Genomic DNA, 12663 nt, shown 5'->3' on the forward strand with positions numbered 1-12663 from the left:
TCCTATTGGCTAGTATTTTGGTGAGAATTTTTGCATCCATGTTCATCAGGGATATTGGTTTCTAATTCTCCTTTTTAATGGGGTTTTTGTCTGGTTTGGGGATCAAGGTAATGCCTCATAAAAGGAGTTTGGCAGTTTTCTTCCCATTTCTTTTTTTGGGAACAGTTTGAGGAGAATAGGTATTAATTCTTCGTTATATTTGGTAGAATTCCCCTGAGAAGCCATCTGGCCCTGGGCTCTTGTTTGTTGGGAGATTTTTGATGACTGCTTCAATCTCCTTACTAGTTATGGGTCTGTTCAGGTTTTCTGTTTCTTCCTGCTTTAGGTAGTTTATATAGTCTCTTGGAATGCATCCCTTTCTTCCAGATTGTCAAATTTGCTGGCCCGTATTTGGTCATAATATGTTCTTACAGTTGTTTGTATTTCTTTGGTGTTGGTTGTGATCTCTCGTCTTTCTTTCATGATTTTATTAATTTTGGTCCGTTCTCTTTTTTCTTTTTGATAAGTGTGGCCAGGGGGGTTATCAATCTTATTAATTCTCTCAAAGAACCGGCTCCTACTTTCCTTTCCTTGATTAGTTTTACTGTTATTTTGGTTCCTGTTTTCTTTATTTCTGCTCTGATCTTTATTATTTCTCTTCTCTAGTGGGGTGTAGACTTTCTTTGCTGTTCTTTCTCCAGCTCCTTTAGGTGTAGGATTAGGTTGTATATTTGAGACCTTTCTTGTTTCTTGAGAAAGGGTTGTATTGCTATTTAATTGCTTTTAGGACTGCCTTTGCTGCATCCCAAAGATTTTGAAAAATTGTGTTTTCATTTTCATTTGTTTCCATGAATTTTTTTTTACTTCTTCTTTAATTTCTTGGTTGACCCATTCATTCTTTAGGAGGATGCTCTTTAGCTTCCATGTATTTGAGTTCCTTCCAACTTTTCTCTTGTCGTTGAGTTTGAGTTTGAAAGCATCGATGTCAGAAAATATGCAAGGAATGATCCCAATCTTTTGGTACCGGCTGAGGTCTGATTTGTGACCCAGGATCTGATCTATTCCAGGAGAATGTTCCATGTGCACTAGAGAAGAATGTGTATTCTGTTGCTTTGGGATGGAATGTTTTGAATATATCTGTGATGTCCATCTGGTCCAGTGTGTCATTTAAAGCCTTTATTTCCTTGTTGATCTTCTGCTGAGATGATCTGTCCATTTCAGTGAGGGGGGTGTTTAAGTCCACTACTATTATTGTATTATTGTGGATGTGTTTCCTTGATTTTGTTATTAGTTGGTTTATATAGTTGGCTGCTCCCATATTAGTGGCATAGATATTTAAAAATTGTTAATCTTTTTGTTGGACAAACCCTTTAAGTATGACACAGTGTCCTTCCTCATCTCTCATTATAGTCATTGGCTTAAAATCTAATTTATCTGATACAAGGATTGCCACCCCAGCTTTCTTTTGATGTTCATTAGCATGGTTAATTGTTTTTCACCCCCTCACTTTACATCTGGAGGTGTCTTTGCATCTAAAATAAATTTCTTGTAGATAGCATATCGATGGGTCTTGTTTTTTTTTTTATCCATTCTGGTACCCTGTGTCTTTTGATTGGCAGATTAGTCCATTTACGTTCAGGGTAACTATTGAAAGATATGAATTTAGTCCCATTGTATTGCCTATAAGGTGACTGTTATTGTATAATTTCTCTATTCCTTTCTGGTCTGTTACGATTAGGCTCTCTGCTTAGAAGACCCCTTTCAATATTTCCTGTAGAGTTGGTTTGGTGTTTGCTAATTGTTTTAGTTTTTGTTTGTCTATTTCTATTTTCAGTGACAACCTAGCTGGAAATAGTATTCTTGGCTGCATATTTTTCTCACTGAGTGCTCTGAATATATTATGCCATTCCTTTCTGGCCTGACAGGTCTCTGTGGGTAGGTCTGCTATCAATCTAATATTTCTATCACTGTAAGTTACAGACCTCTTGCCCTGAGCTGCTTTCAGGATTTTCTCTTTGTCACTGAGACTTCTAAGTTTTATTATTAATGACGGGTTGTGGACCCATTTTTATTGATTTTGAGGGGGATTCTTTGTGCCTCCTGGATTTTGATGCTTGTTCCCTTCACCAAATTAAGGAAATTCTCTGCTATAATTTGCAGTGATACACCTCTGCCCTTCTCTCTTTCTTCTCTTTCTGGGATCCCAATTATTCTAATACTGTTTTGTCTTATGTTACTTCTCTCTCGCATTCTCCCCTTGTGGTCCAGCAGTTGTTTGTATGTCTTTTGCTCAGCTTCTTTATTCTCCATCATTTGGTCTTCTGTGTCACTAATTCTCTCTTCTGCCTCATTCATCCTAGCAGTAAGAGCCTTCCTTTTTTATTGTACCTCATTAATAGCTTTTTTTCTTTCAACTTGGTTAGATTTTAGTCCTTTTTATCTCCAGAAAGGGGTTTTATTTCTCCAGAAAGGGATTCTCTAATATCTTCCATGCTTTTTTTGAGCCCAGCTAGCACCTTGATAATTGTCATTCTGAACTCTAGTTCTGACATATTACTAATGTCTGTATTGATTAGGTCCCTACCTGTCAGTACTGCCTCTTCTTTTTTTTTTTTTTTTTTTTTTTTTTTTTTTTTTTTGGTGGTGAGTTTTTCCACCTTGTCATTTTATCCAGATAAGAGTAGGTGAATGACAGGGGCGCCTGGGTGGCTCAGTGGGTTAAGCCTCTGCCTTCGACTCAGGTAATGATCTCAGCTCCTGGGATCGAGCCCCGCATCAGGCTCTCTGGTCAGCAGGGAGCCCATTTCCCCCCTCTCTCTCTGACTGGCCTTCTGCCTACTTGTGATCTCTGTCTGTCAAATAAATAAATAAAATCATTAAAAAAGGGGGGGGGGATACATGAATGAGAGAACAAAATACTAAAAGGGTAGGAATGACCCCAGAAAAATATACACGAAGCAAATCAGAAGAGACCCAAAACCAGCGGGGGTGAGGGGGAAGGTAGAGGGGGAAAAAAAGGAAAAAATATATATATATGACTGATAAATAGAACAGAGCCACACACTTGATTTTGGATGTATTTTGGTCTGTTAGAATAAACTACCTCCCAAAATTTTAAAGAAAGAAAAACTTATATATATACAAAATAAGGGTAAACATGATAAAGGGATAGAGTATAACTGTAAAGGTGAATATTTAAAAAGATACTAAAAAAGGAATTGATAAGTTGTTTGAAAAAAGAAAAAAAAGGAAAGAATGTGATCAGGCTGGAGATTAGAACTAAGCCATGCACTTGATTTAGGGTATGTTTTGCTCATTTAGAAGAAACTATCCCAAAATTCTAAAGAAAAAAAGACGAGATGTATACAAAAAATAAGGTAATACAATGAAGGGAGACCTTATGACTATTACAACGAAAATTACATAAGATTTTTAAGAAAAGACATTGTTAAGATAAAATAGTTTAAAACGTTAAAGCAGGAAAGAGGAATAATTTTATAAGGTAGAATGAAAAAAAATAAAACTGAAAAAATTTAACTTTGAAAGAATATAGGATCATGGGGAAAAAACCCCATGAATTCCATGTGTTGCCTTCCCCTACTTCTGGAGTTCCGCAATCTCATTGATTGGTGAACTTGTTTTGGCTGGATGTTCTTGCTGATCTTCTTGGGGAGGGGCCTGCTGCTGTGATTCTCAAATGATTTTGCTTGAGGCAGAATTGTATAGCCCCTGCCAGGGGCTGGGCTAAGCAATCTGCCTCGGTTCGCACTTGGAGCTTGTGTTCCCTGAACACTTCCTGTGTGGTAGCCACCCAGTCTCTGGCTCGGAGGAGCCAAGAGCTCAGGGCCCCGCTCCTCATTGCTCTCTCAGAGAACAATCAGTCAGTGCCTCCCATCTCCCTGGTCTCCGGCCGTGCTCTGAGTTCCCCCAGCCTGTAACAGAGCATTTCTGTCACTGGTGCATGGCCCCGTTTGGAGTCTCCAAACCCAGCAGATTCCTGCTCTGTGTTCCTGGGCTGCTCCTACCAGAGGAAGGACGGGGTCTCCCCAGGTCTGTCACTTATGGGGTCCCTGCTGAAAGAGCAGTGGTCCAAATGTGCCTCAGATCATGGCTTAAGGTCACCCCGAGCTGAGGACCGATGCCTTGACTCTGTCTCTGCAGCCAGTTTCCCCGCTCCGACACCTGGGAGATATGCCGCACTCGGACACCCCCTGATCCTTTTGTCACCCTGTGGGTCCTGAGACAACACTGTACTCAAGTGGGCTCCACCCCCCACTTAGCCTCTGGAGCGACGTCCATCAGTGGAGCAGACTTCTTCTAAAGGTCCCGATTTTGTTTTCGGCTGCTCCAGCCTCTCCGGGAGCCGGCCCTTCCCCCTGCGGTTTATGTTCCTGTGGCTTCGGATTCTCTTCCCCACATGTCCTACCTTCTGGAAGGTGGTTGGTTTTCTGTTCCTAGAATTGCTGCTGTTCTTCTCTTCGATCTCCTGCTGGGCTTGTTGGTGTTCGGAATGGTTTGATAACTGTCTAGCTGATCTCCTGGCACCTGATGATATCTTGGTCTCCTACTCCGACATCTTGCTGCAAAACCTTTTTTCTTAATTCTTAATCCTGTAATAATTTCTCTTTCATTTTTTTCCCTTCTTTAGTATTTTTTTGTACTCAATTTTCGTAAATTTCTCATTGCCTTTATTTTTGTATTCCTTTTTTCTTTTTGTTGTCTTTGCTGTCTTTTCCTCTGATTAATCTATTTGACATTTTCTGTACCTGCCCCACTCCAGTCATGGACTACTTTGTTGAATCCAGTTTCTCATTTTCTCCTGACCCCATGGTTTGTGCCGAAACTGCATATCCCAGATCTGTAGTACTACTTCCCATTCCGACTGTCATTACTAGCCTGATCCAAGACCTCACTCCCTCTTCTACATTACTGTAGTCGCTTTTAACCAGCTCCCCTACTTGTCCTTTAGCTACGTAGTGGCCCATTAATCCTTTAAAACCAAGTCAAGTTATGCTACTCTGATCAGTGCTCCCAGGTGGCTCTCCATCTCCGCAAAGCAAAATGAAGGTCCTGTCAGTGGCTTCAAGTGCTTATGTCCCGCGATTCGGTGACTTCTGCTGTTCTGTCAGCACTCTACTCGCTGCGGCTGCCTCTGCTGACTTATTCAGGCAGCTGAAGCATGTGTCTTCCTTATAGCATCTGTGTTTACTGCACTTGAAATGGTCTTCCTGTACATCTGGATTTTATTTTCTCTTAGCTATTTTTAGATATTTGCCCTTGTCCATTCTCAGCAAGGCCCTACTTCATCACCATGTTTAAAGTCACAGCCTTTAACGGCCTGGTAATGCCCAACTCTTTTGTCTACTTAAATTTTTTCCCCATAACACTTAACACTTTCTTTGTGTGTTTTACTTTTTTATCACGTATTGTTCACCTACTCTACTAGTTAATAAACTGTGACATTGGGGTTTTTGTATGATTTACCCATTGATCTTTTCCTAATGCCTGGAGTAGTGCCTGTCACATAGAAGGTGCTCAGAAGAGTCTTTCTTGAATGATTGAATTAGTGCTTGTAGCATTTTCAGTATTCTTTTTTTAAAAGATTTTACTGATTTATTTGATAGAGATCACAAGTAGGCAGAGAGAGAGAGAGAGAGAGGAGGAAGCAGGCTCCCAGCTAAGCAGAGAGCCCAATGCGGGGCTCAATCCCAGGACCCTGGGATCATGACCTGAGCTGAAGGCAGAGGCTTTAGCCCACTGAGCCACCCAGGTGCCCCCATTTTCATTATTCTTGAGTAGGTTATTTTCCTTGTCTCAAAATCTCAAAGTTGTAACTGTTTTTAACTTGAAGATCTCGTTCCAGAAATAATTGTTGAGGTTATGACACTAGCTATTTGCTTGTATAATATACAGTTCCTCTCTGAAAACTACGGAGCAGAGTCCTTCTCTATTCTAAATATAGTTCACATACAGAGTGAGGCCCTCTGGTTCTGGAGATGATTATCTGTGTAAGATTTTGGCCAGTTGCCACACGAGGCTTCCTCTAGTCTTCTGATTGCTCCCAGTCACACTTGTGGCTTCCTGTGCACATTTGCTATTCTCTGTTGCTTCTAGCCATACTTATATACTTGGGGAATTTGTGAGGGTTTTTTACCCTCTCTCTTCTTTCCTGAGGATGTAGACTCCCCACCCCACCCCCCTTCTTGCTGCTTAGTATGGTTTCCAGGAGAAAACAAAATTTGCAGCTGAGCTGTCTCTAAGTTTCTATCAAAATCTGCTTAATTGTGAGGGAAAAGAAAATCAATGAATGTTATGTTAAAAAATAAAAATAAAGGGAGTGATCCACAAAATGAGGGAAAGTGTTTATGCATCATATATTTGATTTACGATTTAGAATCTAATAACCAAAATATATCAAAACCACAGTGTGGTACCACTTTGCACTTACTAGGTTGGCTAAAATTTTTTTTAAAAGTCAGTAACAGTGTTGATAAGGACGTGGAATAACTGGTGCTTTCACACATTGCTTATAGTAGTGTAAAATGGTGCAGTTGCTTTGAAAAACAGTTTGGCAATTCCTCAAAAGTTAAACATAGAGTTATCACAAGATCCAGCAATTCCATTTCTAAATACATACTGAAGAGAACTGGAAACATATGTCCCCATAAAAACTTGCACATATGTTCATAGCAGCATTAGGAACAGCAGCCAAAAAGTGGAAACAACTCAGGACTCATAGCGTGTTGAATGAATAAACAAAAGAATGGTATATCCAAATAATAGAATATTATTGAGCCATTAAAAGAAATGAAATACTGATACATGCTGCAACATGGATGAACTTTGAAAATATTACAGCATGTGAAGGAAGCGGGATAGAAGGGGCCGCATACTTAGATGAGTTGTCCAGAAGAGGCACATCGCTAGAGACAGCAAGTCCACGAGTGGTTGCCAGGAGCCGAGTGGTGGGAGAAGGGGAGATCCGCTGCTTCAGCTGTTGGATTTCTCTTCGGGTGATGCAGATGTTCTGGAATTAGAGGCGGTGCAAGTGGTCGCACAGCTTTGTGCATATGCGTCAGTGATTTACATACTTTAGAAGGGTGACTGTTCTGGTGTGTGTGTCACCTCAATAAAAAATGTTAAAAATGCAAAACATACAGAGAATAATCAAGAGTGTCAAGTGCCATAGGCCTCAAACGAAGTAGGCTGTGAAGGGCTCTCTGTGAATTGGCGATTGACCGTTGATCATTGTTTCCCTGATTGGTGAGCTTCACAGTCCCTGTTGGTGAGGATGGCGAGAATGAATGCGCTGGAGGGATGGGATCACGGGGCGACTGAGCGAGCTGAGGGAGGAGAGTGGAGAAAGGCGGACTGAATAGCAGGCTTCTTTTCACACAGCTTGACAAGAAAGCCACATCTTCAGAAGATGTGGGAAGAGTAAGCTCAATAGTAGTATAAAATGGAGATGTTCTGTTTGTTCAGAACGGTACGAAACCATCAGCATGTCTTAAGTGAGAAAGGAAACGGACGTAGTTGTGGGAGAGTCCTTGTCGGAGCAAGGTGCCTGAGTGCTTGAAGGAATGAAATGAAAAGCGCAGTGGAGAGATTAAGCGTAAACAAAATAAATGATTCATCTTCTAAGAAAGGTCCGAAGGAATTAGGAAGTTGTAGACTGGCAATACGTTTGTAGCATGCAGCTGAAGAGCTTAGTGTCATTTCTACAGGACTGACTTTATTTTCTCTGAACTAAGAGGAAGAGTTATTAGCCAAGAATGAGGGGAAAATGTAGAGACCCCGAGGTGAGTAGTGAAGGATTGCAGTAGATAGGGGGACCCGGGAGTAAACCGTTAATAATACAGACAACTAGACAATAGACAATAGTGATAATTCCTGTTGTCATGTGTGTAGGCTCCTTACCTAGACTGTGCGTGTCATTGTAATAGAGAACTCAAGCTCCTTTTGGTTAAATAACTTTCCTGTGGTCAATTGTAAAGAGATTCGGTTGGAATTAGAAGTCTCATACACTGATTCCAAAGTTACATTCAGACTCCTGAGGGTGAAGATGTTCGGGTTAGGCTGCACCACCAGTAGATGCCATCGCTGTAAGAGCTGTCTGTCGTATTTTGACCTGGGATCTGTTCTGCATACTCAGTAGAGACAGCAAGGACATGGAAAGAGTCTGTTAGACTTAAAAGCCTGCTTTAAGACGTGAGCAAATGCATTTTCTCTTCACCTTTTAGCTACGACAGCCTCCAGTGAAGCGTTTGAGACTTCGTGGGGATTGGTCAGATACTGGACCTCGAGCGAGGCCTGAGAGTGAACGAGAACGAGATGGTACATGCACTTTGCTCAGCCTTTTCTAATACGAAATTTCAAAAAATTAATCTTTTAACAACTTCTTCTTTTTTTCTTTTTGCTATTATAAGTAATAATGCTAAAACAAACATCCTTGTACATATATCTTAACATACTTGTGCAAGTGTACCTGAGGATGATTTCCTAAAAGTGGAATGAGTACTGGGTCACAGGCTGGCGCATTTAGTTTGATAGCTATCAAATTACCCTCCAGAATAAATGCACTGTTTTACATTCCTACCGGAAGGATAGGGATGCCCATTGCCATATAAAACTTTGGATATCATCAGACTTCTGAAATTTTGCCTATTAGACAAAAAGAAAAATGAAAACTCTTTAATTTCCAACTCAAGAGTTTTATAATAGATAAGAATTTATTTTTTCTTTCATCAGGTGCCTTTGACAAGCATAAGAAATTACTTTGGGAGCTTTAAGATGGTATACTTTTAAAATAAATTAATCTGTGTATGTTTTAATAATTGGTCTATAGCCAAACTCTTACTTTAACTGACTTCTGAATTCTTTTAAGATCAAAAGCATGTTCTCTAGTATATTATACTTGGTATCATCTTATATATTTAAATATAAAGAAACATTATATAAAGGCAATAAAGTATAAAATTAAATTTTCACAGAAAATCCAAGAACAGATGATTTGCATTTTAAATTATATGATTGTAGCTTAGAATTGTTAGATTTGGTGTCATGCTTAATTTGGTAATTCCCTTAAGAGAAAATTCATATATTTGAAGGAGGAAAGGACTAAAGGGAAGAGATAAATGCAATACTTTTGGGTTCTGTTAATTTCAGAACCCAAATGGTTCTATATAAATGGTTCTATTACTGTGTTCACCACACTGGAATACGCTTCCAGTGTGGTGAAAATAAATGGAGTTTAAGGAAGTACAAGGGAGAGGGCAAACGTTTCTTTTAATCGGTTCAGTTTACAATTCATGCGCCCTTCCTAGCTGCGTGTTGGTGGAGTAAGGATGTGGGCTGGGGTGGGGGTGGGCGGTGTGGCGGTACCGAGAGTAGACTCAGGAGATGTAAACCCTGTCCTTGAGGAGCTCAGAATTCAGATGGAGCGTCACTTCCACAAACATGTACTGTGAAATGTGCCAGTAGTGCTAACAGATTTATATACACTCACAGAATTTAGTTAGGCAGTTTGATTCTTTTTGTAAAAATGTTCTCATTAAAGATCTTACAATTTGGGCTTTTGCATTATTGAAAGAAGCTGACTTCCTACTGAATTCACTGATAAGACCTGTATTGTTCTAGGTGAGCAAAGTCCCAACGTGTCACTGATGCAGAGAATGTCTGACATGCTGTCGAGGTGGTTTGAAGAAGCAAGTGAAGTTGCACAGAGCAACGGAGGACGAGGACGGTCTCGGCCACGAGGTAGTCTTTCCTGCGACGGCCGGGAGCTGGCGAAGGCGGTTTCGTTGATGTCGTTCAGTTTGTACGCTTTGTATCTGTGGTAGTCATAGGTTCTTAACTGTATTGTGCCGAGCCGTAGAGGACCAAGGGTCTTGGGTATAATTTGTCCTTCACATACCAGGAGACCTGGCCCTTATTCTTTGCTTTTCTCAAGCAAAGTAAGAAATTCTGATATTTCCTTTCTGTATTGCATTTTTGTATGCATTCTGAGAGTGGAAATACATAAAACTCTGTGGATGAGAAGTTCTATATAATGGAATAGTTTCTCCTTTATCTGACTTAGGCATTGGTTATTAGTTGCTGTTTCTAGTTGTTAGCTGACCTATTTTCATATCTTGGTTCACTACTTTGTAGTTTGGGGTCTTGGGCAAGTTACTTATCTCTGTCAAAAATGAGGAGTGTGGGGCGCCTGGGTGGCTCAGTGGGTTAAGCCGCTGCCTTCAGCTCAGGTCATGATCTCAGGGTCCTGGGATCCAGTCCCGCATCGGGCTCTCTGCTCGGCAGGGAGCCTGCTTCCCTCTCTCTCTCTCTCTCTCTCTGCCTGCCTCTCCATCTACTTGTGATTTCTCTCTGTCAAATAAATACATAAAATCTTAAAAAAAAAAAAAATGAGGAGTGTAAAAGTTAGCTCCCTATTGTCTTAAAACCCCCAAATTTTAAAATTAAATAGAATTTTTCCATAAATGATTCTTATTAACTCCTGATTTCAGTTAACTTTATAAAAAAATTTTTTGACTGTGGATTTGCCTAAGAGTTACTGAATTTATGCTTAAATTTAAAACAAGAAACAATTAAGTCATGATAATTAAAAGAGAAAACTTCATATTCTCTGGTAGTTGCATCTTGTGAGACATGAGCTGGGTTAGTCCATTCCATATTTCTTTTAGAAACATCTAGACTTGAGGGGAAACAGTAATTGTTTACGGACTATTCCTAATTATTCCTTTGCAGATAGCACGAAGCCTAGCATAAGGCATAGAAACTCAAGCCTTTTTAAATCATGGCTGCATCATGTTAGTTTAGTGGTTAACACATTATTGCTAATGAAGCAGGAATCAGGAACTTAATCCTATTCTGACCTATTTGTAACTTTACTCTTCCCAATAAAATTTTTCTCAAATATTTACCAAAGAAGACATTATTTTGTAGAATGGAAACATATCAATAAAGTTCATTCTCCTGGACCCCAGGTGGCTCGGTTGGTTTAGCGTCTGACTCTTGATAACGGCTCAGGTCATGGACCTCAGGGTCATGTAGGGCTCTGTGCTTGGCGTGGAGCCTGCTGGAGATTCTTTGTCGGCCCTCCTGCCTCCAGTGTGGTGCATGCTCTCTTCTTCTGGAATAAGGAAATAAGCAGACAAACAAAATCCATTCTCCTTTTAGCCGGTCATTAAATTAGAAACATCATCTTCAAATTAAAGGGACTAGATGTTATTTGTAGGCATTTCACAACCTATTATTTAGCTTTGTCTAAATGAAGGTACCGTATTGATCTTGAAAGACTGATTATTTTAACAAAAATGTTCTGTACATAGATTTTATCTCTCTTGATTAGCCTATTTGGTCAGAGGGATCAAACCATCCCTGGGTGCTTTTAATATCCTGGAATTACGTATTTCTGTGTGTGTACAGGCATGTACAGCTGCACATGAACTTCTTGAATATATCTCCTTCGAGTAACTGGCTTTGGAAAGCGGTTAGTATTTGAATCTGCACTAACGTGTGTGTTTTGAAGGTGGAACGAGCCAGTCGGATGTCTCCGCTCTTCCTACGGCCCGGTCAAGCGCTGGTTTGGAAGTGGGGGAAAGTGCGATGGAAGTAGATCCTTCGGCTGGCCAGTCGCTTGAGCCTTCCACGTCCCCTGCAGTGTCCGCGCAGGCTCACCTGACGCCCTCCTCTACAGAAAGCCCTCCTCCTGCTTCCTCGCTGTCTTCCCCAGACCATGAGCACAGGCAGCCTGTGGAGGCCTCTGGACGCCACACGCATCATCAGTCTGGTGAGGACGCACTCTTTCCGTGGGCTTCGCCTGATGATTTCTGACAGTGAATACCTCTTTGTGGGCTGGTTTGAAAGATACTAAATCACATGAACTTGTTCTTGCCGGAATAAATCAGAATGACGCGTACTATGCCGTGAACATATAACTTAAAGACAAACTTCAGGTGTGCCTAACTTGCATGAATTTAACAAATACCAGAATCTTCAGTTTACCTAAGACAATTATTTAAAAAATATAGGTACCAGCAGATAGTGTTTTGACATAGCTTCATGTGTTTGACTTAAAGATTACTTTTATAAGTCATTATAGATGAAGATGTTTTTCTAGACTTACTCGGCTGTATCTCTGTTATCAGTTCCTCTCTTTTATAGTTTTTATTATTTTTCTTTACATCATAAAATACATTGAATACATTCCTTATGGTACATTTGATAACATGTCTTGTCAATAACGTATACCATTTACCAAAAGATTTATTTCTCCTATATTTACATGAAAAATTATTTTAACAAGTCCTTGTCTTCTTGGAACTTGTTATTAGTGAAAAAAAAATCAATCCCTAAATTCTGTTAAAATACTGTTGTCCTCTCAGTGTTAAAACTCCTCATGTTCCAACTCCCCCTTTCCCCAACTATGGAATGTACTAGTATTTGTAACAGTAATTTTCAGCAAATACGACTATAATTTACTTGGCATTTTAACTGTGTACATGTAATTATAATAACCACTAGGAGTTTTTTCATATTTTTCTTTGGGTTCTTATATAGAGGCATTTTACTTGACATATAATAAAAAATATTAGCAACTAGAGATACAGCTGGCAGGCCTAAGCTAAAACCTATAAAAATTCCGAACAGTGTGACTGCCAAGGTGTCACTTTATTTGTCTCT

The 12663-nt window shown here is 40.0% G+C and overlaps 1 protein-coding gene across 10 annotated transcripts in view; it reads left to right on the plus strand.

Annotated features, from left to right (window-relative positions):
- DCAF6 (DDB1 and CUL4 associated factor 6) overlaps positions 1-12663 on the plus strand; it is a 146451-nt gene that overhangs the window by 62873 nt on the left and 70915 nt on the right. For all 10 annotated transcript variants that reach the window (XM_082702672.1, XM_082702673.1, XM_082702671.1 and 7 more), the window contains exons 8-10: positions 8220-8313; positions 9616-9735; positions 11510-11770. In XM_082702672.1, the coding sequence (XP_082558798.1) occupies positions 8220-8313; positions 9616-9735; positions 11510-11770 (475 nt within the window). The remainder of the gene's footprint in view (positions 1-8219; positions 8314-9615; positions 9736-11509; positions 11771-12663) is intronic.

This window comes from Mustela nivalis (assembly GCF_964662115.1).
Source record: "Mustela nivalis genome assembly, chromosome: 16".
Classification (NCBI taxonomy): domain Eukaryota; kingdom Metazoa; phylum Chordata; class Mammalia; order Carnivora; family Mustelidae; genus Mustela; species Mustela nivalis.